Below are 21954 nucleotides of genomic sequence, written 5' to 3'. Positions count from 1 at the left end.
TGGCTGTCCAAATGGTATTCGTGATCGATACTGTTTTCTTGATACAGTATTTGGAAGCTCTTTCGGCTACTCGAACAGATTTGTCTCACAGGGCTTGTGCTCTCGTGTTGTTTTAATCGTAAATGTGAGTTTGCATATCGTTTGGACTTGTAATATTGCTCTGCAATCTAGCTGATCCTGTTATAACGCAGCAGGCTGTTGTTCGGCATCGTCTATTTAAAGATACTCCATTTATGAAGCCAAATTTACGTACCTGTCCTTTCTCTTTACGGGTAGTGGCAGAACCGCGTATAAATTGACAGCTTGGCTCTCTACTAGGAGTACTGAGCTAAGTAATCTTACGTGTCGGTCAGGAACACATCTGTTTCTGTTATTCGGAGGACCCTGCATCCATTCTCTTCTTTAAGGTGTGGTGGAAACTTCTTGTTGCCGACATCGACCCTGATAACTCGGAGGTATTCTATCCCCTGTGCTGCTTCTCTTAATGCTAGATCTACTGCTTGTGCTGGCGTTAAATCCTCTCCTCGTGCTCTCACGCCTGTTCTAGTCTCTTCATCTTCGATTCCATGTATGAACACTGGTCACGCCAGCTTCCCAATTACAGCATGGCTTCCCGGAACGTCTCGTTCCCTCCTCACTCCCCGGACGTATTCTCGAAACTGGTGTTGCAATGTGTCAATACGATTCGCTCACTTGGTCATACTTTCGGCCCTGCTCTGCCTACTAGAGAATAATAAACACGTACGGTAACCTAAGTCCGTTTTGTCACATAGTTCTCCAATAAAATTCCTTTCACATATGCCCAAGTAGATGTCAAACCGCGTACAAGTAATTTGCTCTGAGATGCGCCCACAGTCCTAGTTTTAGAAAGTATTAATAGTGTATTATGACTATGGCTGGGCGTTAATTCGAATGCTGCGTCACAGTTGTCTACGAACTCTCTAAGTTACTCTTCATTTTCGTCAAAAGCTCTCGGTAGTAACTTAAATGAGTCAGAAAAAGCTACATGTTCAACGGGGAAGTCACTACCAGTTTTATATTAGATGTTTTTTCGTCCGTTTTCGCAGCGTAGACACCGTTTCCATACTATGCTGTTATACACTCACCGTGTTTCTCGGTCAGGCGTTGCGCTCTGTTGTCGTCCCATGCAGGCAAAAGGTAGGAATTCGGTGCGATCAGCATACACGTGCCACTGATTCAAGTGTCGGTGTCCCCGACCTCCAGTGTCATAACTGCTTCTAAGGGGATCCTGTTGTTCACTGTTGAGAACTGCTCGCTGCGCTCTCAGAATTCTTCGTCATTGGACGGGACTTCTTCACGCGTTCTAATTCTTGCCTCGCTCGTGCTGTACACTATGAAGGACAGTTTTGCCTGTGCACCATAACTGAACTACCTCGAAAGCTCAAGCCTATTCGTCCTAAGACGGAGCTTGCTAGTTTTCGTAAGAGAAAACCCTATCATCTATGGCACCTTACTTCTTAGTGAAAGTACTCAGCCAGGAATCGAAACCTGGACCTCAACCCTGACACCAATTTTATATATCGTAGCCCGACGTGGGTCGCGACATACTTACTGTAAAATCTCACGCTCAGATCACAGGTGAAGCGGGATTTTTGGTCATCCGTTTCTTGGTACGCGAGCGGCTGCGAACATGAGTGAAACAGCGACGGTGTCAAGCTGAGAATTTTCAGGTCTTAGTGGTTGGAGACAGTACACAATTACTTGTATGTTCGCATTCGGGAGGACGACGATTCAATCCCGCGTCCGGCCATCCTGATTTAGGTTTTCCGTGATTTCCCTAAATCACTCCAGGCAAATGCCGGGATGGTTCCTCTGAAAGGGCACGGCCGACTTGCTTCCCCATCCTTCCATAATCCGATGAGACCGATGACCACGCTGTCTGGTATCCTTCCTCAAACCAACCAACCAACTTGTATGTTAGGCAAAGGAGGTAGGCATGGAGAACATAGGAAAAGTGAGGCTCTATGTTGACTTACTCGTTGAATTTTCTTGCTTCATCACGTGTTAGCAATGAACATGCAGAAGAGCACAGCCGCTAGTTTCTTGAATCTTAGATGAGGCTTACTAGATTCTCCAGTCAGTTGCCAGAACAAATTACCTTCCCAGCTTATAACTTTCTTAAGATTCGGGTATACACTGCAGTGTACGGTACAGTACACCACGAATTGTGAAAGCTTATGTTGCTTTAATTGAACCTTTACGTTCTAGTACTCGTTGCTAAGGAACGGACATAAAGACAAGGCTCCATGTAGACAAATGTACGACGGAAACTAATAACCCTAGCCCAGGTGTACGTAAAGGCAAGCTTTTTCAAGTTCTTCTTTGTGCGCGAAGTTAACTGAGTCTGACATACGAATAATATTTGCTGTAGGCTCGTCCATCCGAAGCTGTCGTCGTTCACCAGGACTCTGGAACTATGCCGAACTCTTGAACTCTACTTTGCTTGGCGTTTGAGGGCCTCTATATACGGCGTTTGATGGTGTTGGCTTACAAATTGAACGTGATTGCGTCGCATTTTACCTCCAATTCGGTGTGCGTCAAATCAGCGGTTTCTCAGTGCGTATCCTGTTAATGGACAGACGAGAGCGGCTTCCACTGTGCGTCTCTACCTAAGTTACAAGACTTACAGTTGTAGTCATACTTGGATGAGCTTTTCTTTTTTTTCTGGCAATCTTACATAATTCGATCATTACAATACAAAGGTCAATATGGCATAAATGTTACAGTAATTGAATGAAACAATATTACTTACGGTGTTGCATGACGTGAGTTGAAAGAAAAGCAGAAACCAACTTCAGTGTAGATGGGAAAAAATCGTTCGCAACAGTCGAACTTCTGCGACAACTTGAATGTACAGTTTTGCAGTAGATCCTTACATCTCTTCACCAGCTGAAAAAAAAAAGAAGTAAATAACTTAGCAGGTTTCTTAGCAGTTTCAAAGAGTATTTAGCAGTGAAATAAAGTTATTTATGGAAGTTACAACTATAGACTGTTTTATTGCACTGCTCTTAACACGAAAAATCACGGATCTAACCGCTCAACTACAGGGAACACCTAATTAAAGTTATAGTTCCAAAACGCTGTAGAGAAAGAACCACTGCTCAGAATAAGGTCAAATTTGAATAGCATATTATTGGTGTAGGGGGAAACGTCATGAAAGAAAAAAGACAATTTGACCAAAAGGTGGTACTGTATGTGTCAGATTATGCACACCAGAAGACGCGCGGGCTGCGGCTGTTCCTCAGGTTGCGTCCGAGACGCCCCACATGACTGTCTCCATGAAGGATCTCGCGCTGCTGGTAGAGCTCTTTTACAAGATCGGTTATTGTGCGTCAGTAGTGGTATGAAATAAGACATGGGTTCGGTTTCTGCTACGGATTCGGAGAAAATGATTACAAAATTCGAAAAGACAGGTTATTTTGAAGTGCAATGTGGCAGAGGGAGAAAAGCAGTTGATCCAACATCTTTCGATGGGGTGGCCACGGCCGTGCAGGAGGTGTCGAGGCGTGGTGTGCAGACATGCAGTGCACGGTGCATAAAATCCTGAGAATCATTCTGCCTTGCTATCCCTATAGAAACACCCATCCTCAGAAGTTGCCTCCTGTTGACCTGTCAGCAAGACAAACATTCGCTCTGGAATTTCTTGCTCGCTTGGAAGTGGACAATACATGGCCATGGAACATTCTGTAGACAGTCGAAGCACATTTTCATCTCCAAGAACATGTCAATATGCAGAATATGGACAACGAAAATTCCGCACACTCATCAACCGGTACCCCTTCAGTCTGCAAATGTGACTATGTGGTGGGAGTTGACAACATCTTTTATCCTAGGGCCGTGTTTTTACGAGGAGTTGAGTCCTGCAGATCCTGTTACCTGTACCGTAACTGGTAAACAGTATGAGAATCTTTTGCGTACCAACGTCATTCAAATCCTACGACAGCGTGCACGTGTGGATGCTAGAACTATCAGCACTCATTTTCCTACAACTTGGAAGTCCAGATCACCTGATCTTAATGTCCGCCCCCGGTATCTGAGTGGTCATTCCCGCTTCGCGCGTCGGGCGACTAGGTTGTGCTATTAGTTCCGCCTCTACCGTAGCGCCGACCGCGGTGGCCGTGCGGTTCTAGGGGCTACAGTCCGGAACCGCTGGACTGCTACGGTCGCAGGTTCGAATCCGGCCTCGGACATGGATGTGTGTGAAGTCCTTAAGTTAGTTAGGTTTAAGTAGTTCTAAGTTCTAGGGGACTGATGACCTAAGATGTTAAGTCCCATAGTGCTCAGAGTCTACCGTAGCGCTGCGTGTTTTGCTCGTGTCCGTTTAGTGTCGTGTTGGTCTCCGTGCGCGTCGCACCGCTGGTTGTAGGCTAGTGTTCGGTGTTCGTGCGGCCCTTCCTGTCGCGGCGTTGTCTTGCGCCATGATATCCACCACGGTTCCCAGGAAAATTCTGCATACAGGTACTGTCAGCTTCACCTTCGACAAATCCACGCGTCACGTCCAGCCCTGTTCTTTGGAGATACATGACTGGTTAGTCGATACAATTAAAGTCACTACTGATCAGGTGCATACTGCATATTTTGACAACGAAGTATATGTGTCTTTTGTTAAGTTTCTTGATCCGATCCAGGTTGATAGGATACTTTCTCGTCACGGTTCTCAGGTACCCTTCACGCACCGTGATGGTTCCACTAGTACGGTTCTCTTGGCAAATGCAGAAGTGATATATACGAATGTCCGGGTTTTTAACCTTCCGCCCGAGGTAGACGACTGTTTTCTGAGGCCCGTTTTGCTTCCTTACGGGGAAATACGTCATATTCGAAAGCAACGCTGGTCTGCTCAGCACCGCTTACAGGTCTGTAGTGGTATACGGTCGGTGGAAATGGTGGTCAAAAAACATACTCCTTCTCATCTACAGGTATGTAGTTATAGGGTCCATATTACGTACAGTGGCCAAGAAGGAACATGTTATTATTGTAATCAAACCGGTCATTTCCGTACTAATTTTCCGCAACGCTCGTGATTTTCTCACGCTGTCGTTGCGTAGGGATGTTGATGCCGTTAATTCCGATGTGCCCGCCATGATTTTTCACAACAAGCGTCGCCGAACACAGGATGGTGCGGCTGATGAACCTTCCCTGCTGGCTCGCCCTTCCGATGGGCCTCCAGTAAAGGACCCTCTTCCCCAGTCAGAAATTGTGGATGAGGACGCCACAGGTGCTTTCACGCCTGTGCAGAAGATCCCTGACACCTTATCTGGCGTTTTTCCTGTTGGCGAGGCTGCCCCTTAGGAGACGCCCGTGAAGGAACCTACTTCCGGTTCCCACGTGTCTTCTCCGGTTCTCTCGGACACTTCTCCTGTCGACTCTGTTTCCCATCCCCCTTCTGCGACTTCTGTCGCCTCCTCTGGGTCACAGCCTTTTCCCATGAAACAACTGATTGATTCTCAAGAGTCAATGAATCCCGTTGCTATTCACCAACCGTCCCTCCGTGAAACCATCTCTGCGGACGAGTGGGATGTAGAGGCCTCTCCCTCGCAATCTGAAGCGGAGTACGTACATGATGCTCCCACGCGACCGAACGCGTAAACAGCCACAGCATCACGGCCGAAGAAAAAGCAGTGGGAAGACAAGGGTTCTGTTTCGTAGTTCTTCTCTCTCTCTGGTTCGGCGACTGAGTCTGGTTTGGTTACTTGTATGTTGCTCCGTCAACTGACGAATCTCTATCGTTCTTTGTTCTTCTTTCTGGGTTGAAGTTCCATGCAAGCATACACATTTCTTACTCTGAATATTAACAGAATATGTTCTGAGCTTCGGCTTGCCGCTTTGCGACAGTTTATATATCAGTCTGGGGCAGATGTTGCTTTTTTACAGGAAGTCTTATTTGACCAGTTTTCCATTCCTGGATTCTCAACCTTTTTTAATGTAGCTTCCGAACTTTCTACGCGCATTACCTTGTTTAATAGGGAATGCATTCAGTTGATGCATTTCGAAGTACTCGACAGTGGAAGTGGGATCGGGTGTACGTTTTGTGTTCTCAGTTTACTCATTCACGTTCGAGTTTCTATAAAGAAGAATCATTTACCTGTTTCGTAAATCCCCGACAAAGATTATCTTAGGTGGGGACTTCAATTGTGTTCTACGGCCGGTGGATCAGTCTCCTAATTTTAATTTCAGTAAAGAACTCGACGACCTGGTGCGCTCCTTGCGCCTGCGTGACGTATGGGTTTCTCACTATCCTACACTTGTGCGACATACATACTTTACTCCCACGTCTAGCAGTCGCCTCGATCGCTTTTACCTTTCCGATTCCTTGTGTGGGCAACTTCTGGATGTTGATGTGATACCAGCCTGTTTTACTGATCATTGCGCCGTAGCCATCACGTTTAATTACGAGCAGCAACCAGTAAAATTGTTTCGTCCTCCCTGGATGCTCAATATAGCCTATTTTGCAAGATACCTCTCTTGGTGTCGTCCTGGAGGACGTATGGGTTCGTTGTTCTCGTACTATGGACCGGTACTCGTCTCTTGTGGCATGGTGGACACAGCCTGTTGAACCACAAATCCGTAGGGCTCTCATGCGTTTTGGAGCTGCGAAGGTGGCAGACGATCGACGAACGCAAGAATTTTACTACACAGTCTTACGTCAACTGTACGATAGTGCTACGCATGCTCCTCTACGAGTTACGGATAATCAGTGCATCAAAGCCAAATTGCTGCGGGTCAAACGCATTCAAATGGAGGGACTGCGGACGAGGTCTCAACCACGTTCCCTTTAACAAGACGAATTGACGTCACTATACCATCTAGTCCGTTAACGGGCACGCCGGAAACGTGTGTGCCTTGCCTCCCTCACAACCGCTGACGGCCTCATGTTCACCTCTCACCGTGACAATTCCGACTTTATTTACAACTATTTAAATGATCTGTACGATACCCATGTCCCGGCTGAAAACTCATCGACGACTTTACATTCTTGCTGCATCACGTCGTCACTCCTCAATTAAATGACGCCTTTCTGCCTCCCTTTCACAAGGATGATATATATAGGATGTTGTTACAGGATCTCTGTCTCGCAAGTCGCCTGGAGTAGACGGTATTCCTAAGGAGTTTTATGTTCAATTTTGGCCATCCATTGGCGACACCTTAACGTCGATGGTTAAATGAAATGATGCAGGGAGTCTCACTTCCTGCTCCTTTTCAGGAAGGTAAACTGGTCCTCCTCCCGAAATCCACAGGTCGCCATGCGATTGATTCCCTTCGTCCTATTACTCTTCTTAACTTCGATTGTAAAATTGTCGCTCGAGAAATTAATTTACGTCTCTCTAAGCTGCTCGATACCGTTATTATCGCCCATCAAAGCTGTGTGCCTGGACGCACGATACTGACTTCTGTTCTCGAATGTCACGATGTAATTTCGGTGGCGGCTGTCGCTGATATCCCAGGGGCTTTGCTTTTTCTTGATTTCCAAAAAGCGTTTGATCGTGACAGCCAAGATTTTTTAACGAGAGTGCTCACCGCTGTCGGCTTTAATAATGATGCTCAACAGGTCTTAACTCGCCTTTTTACCTGTATCAGTGTCTCGGTGATTGTGAATGGTCACCCTACCTCCCCCCCTTCCTCCCCCCCCCCCCCCAGGGAAGTCCCCTATCCATGTCACTTTTTCAAAAAAATTGTTCAAATGGCTCTGAACACTATGGGACTTAACATCTGAGGTCATCAGTCCCTTAGAACTTAGAACTACTTAAACCTAACTAACCTAAGGACATCACACACAGCCATGCGCGAGGCAGGATTCGAACCTGCGACCGTAGCAGTCGCCCGGTTCCAGACTGAAGCGCCTAGAACCGCTCGGCCACACCGGCCGGCCATGTCACTTTTTGTCTTGTTCTTAGAGCCCTTACTTCGGCGCCTCGCCATGCAATTACGTTGCTGGACTATATTGGGGGAACTTCTTTCGGTCCGTGCATACGCCGATGACGTCATGATTTTAGTACGACATATCGAAGACATACCGAGGCTTAAGGATACCTTGGATTCATTTTGTCGTCTTGCTGGCACTCGCATTTATGATCGTAAATGCATGTTCCTACCGTTGAGAGGCTTCGATCATGTCGTCATTCCTTGGGCGACGGTCGTCAATCGCCATGAAACCTTAGGGATCTTAGTGAATCGCAATCCGATCAAAATGGCGACACTCAATTGGCGTGAGGTTACAAGTCGTGTTCACGGGGCGATCCTTGAACATGAACGTCGTTCCCTCAGCCTCCTTCACAAGGTACCGGTTTTAGAGACCTATGTCTTCAGTAAAGAATATTACGTTGCGCAGGTCTTCCCGCTTCCCTCGATGATGGCCTGCAGACTAAAACAGCTGTCTGGTTGATTCCTGTGGCGCCGCCATATCTTTCATGTCCGGTATGAAGTCGCGGCCAGGCCTCGAATGCTTGGAGGATTGGATCTATCCGATATCAAAGTGAAGACATCCATCTTATTTGCCCGCCACAATGTTTTAACCTGTACGCGGGCTTCGCATTCAGTTACCTTTACCTCTCGTTTACTTTCTCGCCTCCGGCAGGTCTGCCTGACCTCTCCTGTTGATGTTGGGCTGATTAATACTAAATTGCAGCACATTCGTGAATACTTTCTAATTATCGGTATCCTAGGTGCTGATATACTTTCTATGACGCATATTACTACGAAGATACTATCACCCCGTTGGGGTGCACCATGTTCCCTTTCTTCTGTTGAACTTGCTTCCCAGTCAACGTCATGGAAAACGGTCTGGTCTCATCTTAGTCTTCCTATATTGCCGATGGAGATTGCTTCAACGTGGTATATGGTCATTCACCGTCTGATACCTACTGGTGATCGTCTTTTTCGTATTGGCCTTCGTCCGACTGATCAGTGTGAGGAATGTCATCAAACTGTCACCTTACTTCACAGGCTTGTTGCTTGCGGACGGGATAATTGGCTCTGGGTCCGCCGCCAATTAGCTTTCCTTACTCGAGGGACTGAAACCGCTTTCCCAGACGACATTTTCCTACATCCGGACATATCCTTTTTTCCTCAGACGAAAACGAACACGATTGTCTGGCTCTTGGTTTACTATGTTCACTATGTCTTTGAAGGCGGGAATGACTCAGATTCCCGAGTTTTTCACCATTATCTGACAACTGCGCATTGGAAATGGCAGCGGTTGGAGATGATGATGTTTGGTTTGTGGGGCGCTCAACTGCGTGGTTATCAGCGCCCGTAAAATTACCCAATCTTTGCTCAGTCCAATTTCGCCACTTTTCCTGGATGATGATGAAATGATGAGGACAACACAAACACCCAGTCATCTCGAGGCAGGTGAAAATTCCTGACCCCGCCGGGAATCGAACCCGGGACCCCGTGCTCGGGAAGCGAGAACGCTACCGCGAGACCACGAGCGGTGGACATGGCAGCGGTTGCCACGATACCGAACGCTTTTTGCGAATATGCTTTTTCTTGTGTTTAACCGTCAGGGTGTTTGTTAAGTTCCCCTGTGATCCCTGTTTCTTCCCTGAGCTTGAATCCCCTCCCTTGTAGCTTTGTTTTGTCACTTTTTCTCTTCCACATGTACATAAAAGAAAATGAGAAGAAGAGTGGGATATGGGCTAGTCTTCCCGTTCAGAAGTTAATTATTGTTTGTAATGGAAATAATTTGTTGATTTTCTTTTTGCAGCTGATATTAAATAAAAAAAGTGGTCAGCGCGATAGAGTGTCGTTCCTAAGGGCCCGGGTTCGATTCCCGGCTGGGTTGGAGATTTTTTCCGTTCAGGGACTGGATTTTGTGTTGTCCTAATCATCATCATTTCAGCCCCATCGACGCGCAAGTCACCGAAATGGCGTCACATCGAAAGACTTGCACCCGGCGAACAGTCTACCCGACGGGAGGCGCTAGTCACACGACATCTACATTTTGCCTGATCTACACTCCGCTCTTATTTGGAGCATGGTGTTTCTCGATTTCAACTTTTGGCTGAAAACTGTGAACAGCATACTGAACATATCTTGTATCAGTCTCACAAAAATTAGAAACTAATGTCAATTTGCTTTTTATGCGGTTTTGGGCCTAAGGTCAATTAAAAGTGATTTTTCAATTCGATATGGTACGACATTGCCGTGGTGGATGGGCTTACCTGACTAACAGTGCCACAACTGTTGACTGCCGAACTTCTGCAGTCATGCACATTGAACAGTACGGATGCTGCAATGTGCACCTTAAACCATAGCCGTCGTAGTGCGATTCATCTGTCATTTGTAGCCAACCCCGTTTACCTTAAGACGCTTAGAGCTCCATCTATTGTAAAATTTTTGTTGATTTTTCTTGCTCCATGATGTTTCCCACTGCATCAATAATATGCTGGTCAAATTTGACGTCATTCTGAGCAGTGGTTCTCTTTCTACAGCTCTTTGAAAATGGAGCTTTTATTATGGACACACTGTACATAACACATTACTGTTCATGCAGATAAAAAACACAACGTGTTGTAGGCTTAAAAGCAGCTGCTCTGACGAGTCCTTGAAGTGCTCCTGGCGTTCAACATAGACAAAAGCCAACCCATTCTCATCAACAAGTGGAATATCCCGGCCAACCTACAACATGTACACTTTCATTGATTCCTATAACAATGGAGCAGAACTGCTGGTTACCTTTGTCATATTGGGCATTCGGTTAACGAGGTGCCAGCATGTACAGAAACAAGTATATTTGATGCTGAATCCTTCATGATTGTTTCTGGGAAACCTCTGATCCGTCATGTACATGTTGCTGCTCTGAAAAATAACGGAGTAGGCAGCAGTAATGTGAGGGAACTCTGCGGATTCATTCAGTTCTACAGCGTTATTCTGTCTGAGTTTAAAAGGATGGCTGTGCGAGAACTACGAGACATACAGGAAATTGACACGTGCAAATGGATAGAGTATCTCTCCAAGTCTAGAATCGTAATACACGCTAACGGGCTGGCATGTCAGAATGTGTAGACCAGGGGGGGCTAAGAACTCTCCATGGGTGCAGTGCTCTCGTTCGCGTGCTAACTTCTGTCTCCTGGCTGCACCCTCCCAACACTAACACTCCATCCTGTCTGAGGGGAAAGAGAGAGGAAATGCGAATGTTCTGTATTTAGAGGCAATGTAACTGCGCAAGGAATAATTAACTCCTTGCATGTGGTCTGATTTCATATTTCATATCGATAGACATCACAAAGGGAAAAAACTATTTAATTACTTCTGGCTCACTGAAGATATAATAAAATTTATGTCTGGCACAAACTGTCGGTATACGCACAGAGACAGATAATTTCGCAGATTTTTGTCACTCGGACTGCCACATTATTCTAACTCAATTACTTTCCTAACAGAAAAAAGCCTTTTACACACATATGTTGATCGAAGCATTCTATCAAGTTTGCAACCTCATTATGGAGATGTGGAAACTATTCCTGAATTTCCTTCAACGCCACAATAAATTCTTCAAAATTAGCGTTTTCTTTAATGCCTGTGAGCTCAGAGAAATGGACTTTTTTCAGAAGTTGTCTCTTCTACAGTGCGATTTTATTTTTAAATGCACCCGCACTAAATCAGAAAGAAGTTGTTTTTAACGTTGCAGCGTCTTACTGTGGGTGGTGTGCAATGAAGTCCACCTAAAGTGAAAGGTCTGCTATCCATTTTGGATGTTCTAATTTTCTTTCATGCTTTCCTTTTTACATCACAAAGTCAGCAATAACGTGTCTTAAATCTAAAAATAATTTGCAGGCGTACCTCTTGACTTAATCAACGTTCTTTGTAGTAATATATAACGTCCCCATACTCGTCATTCAGTTCTATAAAAAATTATTGCAACTGCCGATGCAATAATGCATCAAACTTCAGAAAATTTACTGTTCGTACCAGCAATTTCATCGTGCTCCACGCCTGCTAATTTGTCACTAAGTGCTTCTTGATGTACAAGACAATGAATCCCATACAAATCGTCCGTCGATCTTTGTAGCTGTTCGATCTTTCATAGTCAACTTAATCTTTAAATTATTTCTGTACGGTGTTGAAATATCGTTCCATACCAAATTTTCGGTACCTGTCGATTATGTGACTGCATAATAGATATTGAGAATTCTCATCCTTCCCTTTTGTGATTCCCGTTCGTTGTTTAAGCTTGGGACAGTGGATCGCTAGACTATCTCTTTTAGTACAAAGAACCACTGGACCTATGAACTTCCTTTGTACCAAGGATAAATAGCGATGGATAAACAATGCTGACACCACTATTCTGCAGAACAGAAGCAACTCGTGACAACCACAAAATGCCGCACCAAATGCCGGAAGCAGCAGTCTCACATCACACTGCAACATTGAAATGTTGCACTGCACCGATGAGTTCCGAGAAGGATTGAGCGAGCAGAGCCGAGAAGACAGACCGAGCCTTGGATCGCAAGCGTGCACGGGAAGTTTTGCCATCAGTGACTGACCATGACGTAGACGAGTCATCTTCTCCGTGTTGACACATTAAATTAGTTTGGGCCTGCAGATAGGTAACATAACAGAGCAGATTTCCAAAGCAGAATGTTGTCACGCCTTCCTGGGCAATTCGTGTCATTGCACACTTGTACTGACGTTTGCCACATCACAAAAGGTGCACCTATTAAGCACCTGTAAGAACTTGGACAGATACTTTACCCACTGACATGCATCTATTTTCTGCATATCTTGTAGTTCGCACCCATAACCGACATAATCAGGCACTAGGACACTAAATCCATCGAACTATCATTACAAAATGTCAGGATTACTAACAATATAATCAGCATCTGAAGAATAACATCGTTAAAGAGATCACCACAATACTCAACGAAACAAAGGACAGATCACGCATTATATAAAACAGGAAGATAAACCAGAAAGTTGAGGACTTACAGAAGAAGACCCTGTAGGAGTTAAACTATTTGCTAGAACATTTGTAAGTTTTGAGACTATTTTAAGGGGTTTTAGATAAAGAGATTCAATGAAAATTATACAGACTCAAGAATTCCACACGTAGATGAATCTCTTGCTGTACTGAGCATAGACATGCCGGAACTAGAAAGTTCCAGTTACTAGTAGTTTTGTTGTTGTTACCGGTCCTTTTTACCAATGGAAATTTGGAAATTTGTGGTAAGGACTATGGGACCAAACTGCTCAGATCATCGGTCCCTAGGCTTACGCACTACTTAATCTAACTTAAACGAACTTACGCTAAGGACAACACACACACACACACACACACACACACACACACACAACAATGCCCGAGGGAGGACTCGAACCTCTGTTGGGGGAAGCCGCGCGAACCGTGGCAAGACGTCCTTAGACCTCACGGCTACCCCGCCCTTTTACCAATGGAACACCAACTGATCCCATCATTAGTGAACTAGTAATACAGCAGACACATACACTGAACTTGTATAAAGCATATTATTGCGGTCAGAATAGGATGGTTTGCCTCAGAAAGAGACTTCTTACATAAAATGTGATGGAGTTAAGACTAATTCAGTCGTAGGCTCTGAAGAACAAAATTTATGAAATGCTGAATAATCTATTTTCTGAAACAAAACTAAATTCTCTCTTTTTGCTAATTCTTAACACAATACATAGAATGTAAACAGATCACAGAAAACTTTTGAGTCGTAGCTGATAACAAGAGATTGAGTATTCACTAGAATGTAGACTAAAAATAGAAGCCAATTAATTTTCTAACCTGTTTCTGTGTATCTTTTATGGACTCTGATAGGTTTATCCGTTGTTGTGAGAGAAGTTCATCTATAATATATAGATTATTGTATGATAAGTTCGCTATCTGTGTGAAATATTCGGTGTGAATTTGTGTACAATTCTGAGTTTCTTCGTTACACCTGAAAACAAGAAACACAAATAAAAGGAAAAGAGCAATTTGTTAGAAGAGTAAATATATCTACCTTAATGTTGGATGTGTGTAGTGTGATTTTTTTCATTATATTTTGATTACATATTACATTATAACTCACAAAAATTTTCTGAAGTTCCTTCAACAAAACTGCATTCTATTAAAAGAGAATTTACTGTATAACACGTAAATATGAGGTACTTTTGTGTTCCATCGACACAGTACATTATGAAACACGGTAAATAAAATGAAGTATTTGGTGCTGAAGTTTATTTACAAACCCACTAGCACTGAAGTTTCCATTTCCAACTTTCACGCGATATGGAAAAATATTGTGGGGTGAATGATTTGGCAACAGAAAGGAAAAGGAGGACGGTTAGGTTCTAATCTTCTGTCGGCGACGAGGCCGTTAGAGGCTGCATGCCAACTTGATCGGAATAAGGACGGGCAAGGAAATCGACCGTGTTCTTTTAAAAGAACCATTCCGCCATTCGCTTTAAGAATTTTCGGATACTCATAAAAAGCTAAATCTGTATGGTTGCAAATGGTCCCACCAATTCTCAACCTGGCTCATGTCAAAACATACTGTTGGCCATCCCGTTCGGTTTGTTTCCTGCCTCCTGGAGGGAGGAGCTCGCGAGATGGTCGCGGTATGTTCGTGCGATACCGTCTTCAAGACGAGGTCATTGCTGAAATGTTGACTGCAGAGCTGACAATAGATTTGAGGAAAATGGCCCGATACTGCACAGGTTTCAAATTTCCCTCTACAAAGGTAAGATAGTCTGACATACACTGAAGAGCCAAAGAAACTGCCACACCTGCCGCGAGCACGCAGAAGTGCCGCAACACGACGTGGCATGGACTCGACTGATGTCTGAAGTAGTGCTGGAGGGAATTCACACCATGAATCCTGCACGGCTGTCCATAAATCCGTAAGAGTGCGAAGGGGTGGAGATCTCTTCTGAACAGTACGGTGCAAGACATCACAGATATGCTGAATAATGTTCACGTCTGGAGAGTTTGGCTGCCAGCGAAAGTGTTTAAACTCAGAAGAGTGTTCCTGGGTCGACTCTGTAGCAATTCTGGACGTGTGGGGTGTCGCATTGTCCTCCTGCAATTGCCCAAGTCTGTCGGCATGCACAATCGATATGAGTGGATGCAGGTGATCAGACAGCATGCTTACGTACGTGTCACCTGTCAGAGTCGTATCTAGACGTATCAGGGGTCCCATATCAATCTAAATATACACGCCCCACTCCATTAAAGAGCCTCCACTAGCTTGTACAGTCCCCTGCTGACATGCAGGATTCATGGATTCATGAGGTTTTCTCCATACCCGTACACGTCAATCCGCTCGATACGATTTGAAACGAGACTCGTCCGACTAGGCAACATGTTTATCGTCAACAATGTCGGTGTTGACGGGACCAGGCGAGGCGTAAAGCTTATTGTCGTGCAGTCATCAAGGGTACACGAGTGGGCGCCGGATGTGATACAGCGCTTACGTTCCGAGGTGGAAGTGGCCTGTGAGCCATATTGGCAGGCTGGACAACGTACGCAAGACACAGTGCTCTCTACTGAACTGCGATTGCCATTTAGCTTTATTTTGATCTCCGTTATGCAGTTATCTGTACACAGCGATTTCCTGTGGTCGAAAGACCAAAAGGGTATTGAGAAAGAGGTGTACTACAAAAGTCATGAGAGCGCCGAAAAACGTTTTTCAGGCTGTTTAGATCGAGACTTGACACGACGGCGCTTGCTATTAGTTCTGGAAGTAAGCGGAAATAAGTATGGTGGATCTGAGCACAGACAAACATAAAGACTAATCAAGGACTTCTGGTGTAAACTTATGTACGCAAAACATGTCAGTTGTAAGGATACGATACCCTTGCCATCAACGTACCTAGCAGCAGGCACTAGGGGGTGAACGTTGCCTTCCAGTTTTTTTTGTGATGTTACTCGTCTTTTTTGGGAATGAGATACTGTTATATGACGTCCAATGCTAGCAGCAATGAGAACGTGGAGGCTGTATCCACGACGAAACGAGTCACTCTTCTTTAGCTATTCTCCACGTCCTCTATCAATGCAGCGTCTTCAAAGTTCACATTGAGGAAGAAAATTTCAGAGTGAGCTGAACAAATACGAGTACACAGTCCACTCACATTAATGTGACCACCGCCTACTTTCGACGTCAACGTGCAATAAGCACTCACAGCGCCAGGTGGCGCACTAGCAGTGTAGGGTACATAAAGCGTGACGGTGGGGTAGCGATGATGTGGGGATTTTCCCGTACGACCATATCACGAGTGTAGGTCGGAAAAAAAATGCTGCAAGAACGGGACCAACGACGACTGAAGAGAATCGTTCAACGTGACAGAAGTGAAACCCTTCCGAAAATTGCTGCAGATTTCAATGCTGGTCCATCAACATGTGTCAGCATACGAACCGTTCAACGAAACATCATCGATATGGGCTTTCGGAGCCGAAGGCCCGCTCGCGTACCCTTGATGAATGCACGACGCAAAGCTTTACGCCTCACCTGGGTCTACACCGACATTGGACTTCTCATGACTGGAAACATGTTGCCTGGTCGGACGAGTCTAGTTTCAAATTATATCGAGCGGATGGTCGTGCACAGCTGTGGAGACAACCTCATGAATCCATGGGCCATGCATGTCAGCAGGGGACTGTAGAAGCTAGTGGAGGCTCTTTAATGGTGTGGGACGTGTATATCTGGATTGGTATGGGACTCCTGATACGTCTAGATACGACTCTGACAGGTGCCATGTACGTAAGCATGCTGTCTGATCACCTGCATTCATTTTTATCTATTGTGCATTCAGACAGACTTTGCAATTCCAGCAAAACAATGCGATACCTCACATGTCCAGAATTACTACATACTGGCTCCTGGGTGACTCTTCTGAGTTTAAACACTTCCGCTGGTCACCAAACTCTCCAGATATGAACATTATTGATCATATCTGGGATGCCTTGCAACGTGCTGTTCAGAAGAATTCTCCAACCCCTCGTATTTTGACGGATTTATGGACAGCGGTGCAGGATTCATGGTGTGAATTCCCCCCAGCACTACTCCAGACATTAGTCGAGTCCATGCCACGTCGTGTTGCGATACTTCTGCGTGCTCGCGGGGGTCCTACACTATATTAGGCAGATATACCAGCTTCTTTGGCTCTTCATTGTATATGTAAACGATCTTCTGTATAAAATACAACAAGCAATATCAGTTCTTTTTGCGGATGGCGCTAGAATTTCAATCAGTCCCAATATGCATGCAGCAGCAGAAGAAATGATAAACAATGTTCTTAAAAGTACCACTGACTACTCGTTTTCTGCGAATTTTAAAAGGACATTTAGAGGCACTATAGCAGTGATAAGTGCAACACATGGTGAGGAAATAATAAACAGGGCGGAAACTTCAGAATTCATGGATCTCTGTTCTACAGTATCTAGCGATGACCAATTTACAGACGAGGTCAAAGCAAGAAGGTAGGTAGGCTAGATGAAGTGGCGAATTACAACACGAGTCATCTGCGATAGTCGGTTGATGGATCATCTGAAGTCAAAGATCTAGAGGACTGTCATTTGCCCCCCCCCCCCCCCCCCGCTCTCTACGGCTCTGCTGGCTAGCTACAAAAGAGGCAGTACGACGACTGGAGGTCTTGGAGGCAAAGGTGCTTATATGCACACGAGCCATCACTCGACTGGATCACGTTTAGAACGAAACTATCAGGAAACGTTTTGAGGTCCCACTGATCCAGAAGAAAATGCGAGGCCGCCGTCTGCAATGGTTTAGACATGTGCTGTGCGCAGAGGACGATGCTATAGGAAAGGAAGTCTGCGCAGTGGAAGTCATGTGAACGCGACCTAAGGGACGACCCACGATCAGACAACATGGAGAAAGCGAATTCGGTCAATGGACCCCACCACCAGGCGGGACAATCGCTAAAGAAGGAGAAGAAGAAGGATAAACTTCAAAATTCTTAGTTATTTGTATTGATGAGAATCTGAAATGGAAAAAGAACATTTTGGAACCCCTAAAACAGCTTAGTTCAGCTGCATTTTCACTTAGAATCTTTGCAGATCTTGGGGCGAGAGAAATCGGTAAATTGACATATATCGTTTATTTTCATTTGATAGTGTCTTATGGGTTAGTGGTCTCGAGGAGCTCATCTTTAAGAAGGAAGGTCCTCATTGCTCGGAAGCCTGCTGTGGGAATGATGTGTGGTGCTCGCCCACGATCGTCTTGTGGACGTCTGTTATAGGAGTTGGATCCTATAGATACTGCTTCACAGTATATGTGTTCTCCCAGGAAGTTTGCTGTAAATAATCGACTACAGCTCAGAAGGAACAAAGATGTGCATAATTACATTACCAACTGAAAAAAATGACTTATTTTCTTCCACATTAAGGTTGTTTTTGCACACAAAGGGGTGCACAATGCTGCATTCAAAATTTTTGATCACTTACTCAGTGATATACTGCAAGGCCTCTGACGGTTAGCAAGGTAAGATTCTGAAACAAACTGAAGAGGTTTCTCCTGGACAACTTCTTCTATTCCGCAGAAGAATTTCTATCATTGCAAAGTGTAAAAGGTCTTGGGTAGGAATTAGTAACTCTCATTCGTAGTTTGATTAAAAAAAACACTTGCACATTTACAAAATAATTTTTGATGTGAGTATAAAATGACTCTTTCCACCTCATTACGATTTATCGAGAAAATGATCCATGGTACATGAAACTAGCTAACTAAACAACGTAATTCATGGACTATTAAATACGGTGTTAACAAGATTTTATCGACTGCAACACTTTTAAATTTGAATAGAATGTTTGTCCCTTGGTTCATGAGCATGTACCTTGGAACAGCTTTTTCCACATTTGGAAAAAACTTTACTTACGTATTTCTTGCCGTTCCACAAAAACACTGTAGCACACATATAGTGAATGCTATCATTTCAAAATGGAGTAAGGAAATATATTAAATTTTTGTTACAAGGCCGGCTAGATGCGAAAGTCTGAAAAGTGTTCCAGAGTACAACACTTCCCCCTACTAAGATTGTTATCATTATTTACATAAACTATGATGCAAAAATAATTGCTTGTGAAAACCCTGGTCCAGTGAAAGAGATATCCTGAAAGTCCTCATCTAATTACGTTGAATAAATGGAAAAAAGAAAAGAAACATTGCTATAATTCAGATACGTTGCCGAGTGGAGGACGACTGAAAAGAAAAGAAAGAAGATGGACGGAAATTAAGGATCTAACTAAGACTTTGGTGCAGCAATGCACCACTTGTATTTTGGGTGCGCTTTGTGGTGACATTTTCGTGTAAGACCGATCGACTGATGAGGTAGAGTCATTACAGCCATTAGTGTGCGTTCTTCGTCTCGTGACTACAGACCGAGTACATGCTCTCCCTGTGCATAAACTGCAATGATAATTAAGGAAGGAAGATTAGAGTTTAGCGTCCCGTCATCGATAAAGTAATTATAGACGGAGCACAAGCTCAGCATGGGGAAGACAAAAAAAATGTTCAAATGTGTGTGAAATGTTATGGGACTCAACTGCTAAGGTCATAAGTCCCTAAGCTTACACACTACTTAACCTAAATTATCCTAAGGACAAACACACACACCCATGCCAGAGGGAGGACTCGAACCTCCGCCGGGACCAGCCGCACAGTCCATGACTGCAGCGCCTTTGACCGCTCGGCTAATCCCGTGCGGCGTGGGGCAGACAGTCGGCTATGCAATTTCACAGGAACTTTCCCGGCATTTGCCTTAAGCCATTAGTGACAACATGTGTGAGGTATCGGTTGTGATCGGAGCATGTCCCTAGGATGCACAAAATTATTCTGGAGCCCAGCAGAATGAGTAATAACACAAAATGATCATGCAAATTATCTGAAAACAAGGATTCTGGCGCACAACAGAAAACGTCTTATTTAAATGAATATGAAGAGTTATGGTCCAGTTAAGAATGAAAAAAAAAAATCGGTACCACACTCATATAGACGTATTAATGAGAGGAGAGGTCTTCTAGCTATGAATAGAAACAAATGGACACTATAAAAAATAGATTTATTGACTTTGAACATGAAAGTTACCCATCGACATCTTAAAAAGAACCATTAATAATCGGTTAAGGGGATGCAACGCGAAGTATTAACTTGGCACAGGTGGGTAGGGAGGATGTAACATAGTTACGTTAGTACTTCGCGGACAAGGCCAGTGATTGCGTTAAGTTGTTAATTAGATATAGAGCGAACACCATTAGACTGCCAAAAATGCGTACTGAGAGCAAGAAGCTGGATGGGTGACTTTAAGATCCTCTCTCCTGAAGAGAGCGAGCTAGATTCTTTTCTAAACTGTTTCGGCGGGCGCAACGATGTGTGCCATCTTACTAGTAGGTCCGTGAGTACATAAACAGGCTGGCGGCAACAATGACTAGAATATATGATTTCAGCACTCATTTGGGTACTTAGAGCTGAAGTACAGACGTCTTCCCAGCGGCATTAAGGCTCGTATCTCCTGCCCAAAGCCTAAAGCAAAGTCATCACTGAACGAAAACCTAAAGCGAAGTGTTTTCTCGAAGAGCCGTGTGAAACTCGTCTGCCTTGCTGCCAGAACTGGAAATCGCTGCTCAGTGAGCGCGGAGATTCTGAGATACGAATGAAAGCGTCCAGGATAGTATCCCCAATGGAAACTAAAATTTCGTCCGAGTTATACCTTGACAGCTCCTAGAAGCCGAGCCTTTGCGAATGAACAGTAGACTGCCAGCTAGAGGCAAATGCTGAGCGAATTGCGGCAAACACGGAAGCTATCGCAGCACGGGGGAACGACTGAGCGCCCATCTCTGCAAGCGAAGCATAACGACATCTTGAAAACTAGAGATACCGTCATGTTAGTGACAAAGCAGAGTGTCTTGAGCAACAATAAGTATTCAGGTGCCGAGCCAGCAGAAAACAGCCTCTGAAAGGTGAAGTTGCGAAAGTCTGAAGTCATTAGGAGAGCTGACAGCAAGGGAACACACGATTTCATAGCCTTCCTCACCGCTACAGTGCGCACGGGAAGCGCCAACATAAATAGCCCCCACTTCATGACAAATGTCGGATTGCTCCCCAGTGTGTATTCTCAGCCCTTGTGCACCTATCCAGTGTGAGGGGAGGCTGTGGAGGTCGACCCTCAGCACGCATAGCTGTCTTTGATCGTATGTGGAATTACGAGTCCAGCTGGAAGACCGCTGATGCTCCCAGCTGCACCGTCAACTTCAGAGGCAAAGCTGGTGGAGTGCAGAGGCTACCATCACCCTGCATTCTGCTGGAGGCTTGACCTGCATGGATGCTGTCTGTCATCTGCCTTTGAGAGGGAGGCCACTGTTCTCAGTCCATTCCTGTGGCAGGCAACAATCCTGTGGGTTCCTGTCTCCTAAAGGAGCCAGGAAGCCGACCCCTGCAAGCCAGCGAGTACGTCAGCTGGTCATGGGGCCTGTCTCCTGCGTGAAAATCTTCGACGTCAATGGGTGCGGTTTGGAGATCAATATATGGAGCTGGAGGCCACTGGAGTCCATGGTTCGACGGCTGCTCTGTGACGTACAGCTGCAGCCCGGCGCTTTGCCGCACTAAAAGTATTGCAAATGGAGCGCATGCCAGCCTTTTGCTGCTGACGAGGCACTGCTATGCCAGCCTTTTGCTGCTGACGAGGCACTGCTATGCCAGCCTGATGGTGGCGCCGCAATTTGGTAGACAATCCTGTATTACTGCCTAGTAACTATGTTATTTTTGACGATATTTTCTTGGCGTTCTCGAGCGTAACTAGGTCCTCATCACCGAATCCCCCCTGGTTTTCTCCTGACGACTGTAGGAGTCTGGGACTCAACACATTATGCGGAGTCAGTGGTGCCAAATGAAAATGTGTGCCGGACAGGATCACCCGCCTACTAGGCAGTTGCGTTAACCACTGCACCACCCAGACATAACATTTATCACAGTTGTG

General features: G+C 45.0%; 1 protein-coding gene across 1 annotated transcript in view; it reads right to left on the bottom strand.

Annotated features, from left to right (window-relative positions):
• Positions 1 to 21954, bottom strand: part of LOC126183814 (sodium channel protein Nach-like) — a 139185-nt gene that overhangs the window by 72757 nt on the left and 44474 nt on the right. The window contains exons 4-5 of the mRNA XM_049926064.1: positions 13772 to 13925; positions 2774 to 2910 (exon numbers count right to left, since the gene is read on the bottom strand). Of these exons, the coding sequence (XP_049782021.1) occupies positions 2774 to 2910; positions 13772 to 13925 (291 nt within the window). The remainder of the gene's footprint in view (positions 1 to 2773; positions 2911 to 13771; positions 13926 to 21954) is intronic.

This window comes from Schistocerca cancellata, chromosome 4 (genome assembly GCF_023864275.1).
Source record: "Schistocerca cancellata isolate TAMUIC-IGC-003103 chromosome 4, iqSchCanc2.1, whole genome shotgun sequence".
NCBI lineage: Eukaryota > Metazoa > Arthropoda > Insecta > Orthoptera > Acrididae > Schistocerca > Schistocerca cancellata.
Note: the sequence above shows the minus strand (reverse complement) of the source record. Positions and strands in the feature narration are given on the sequence as shown.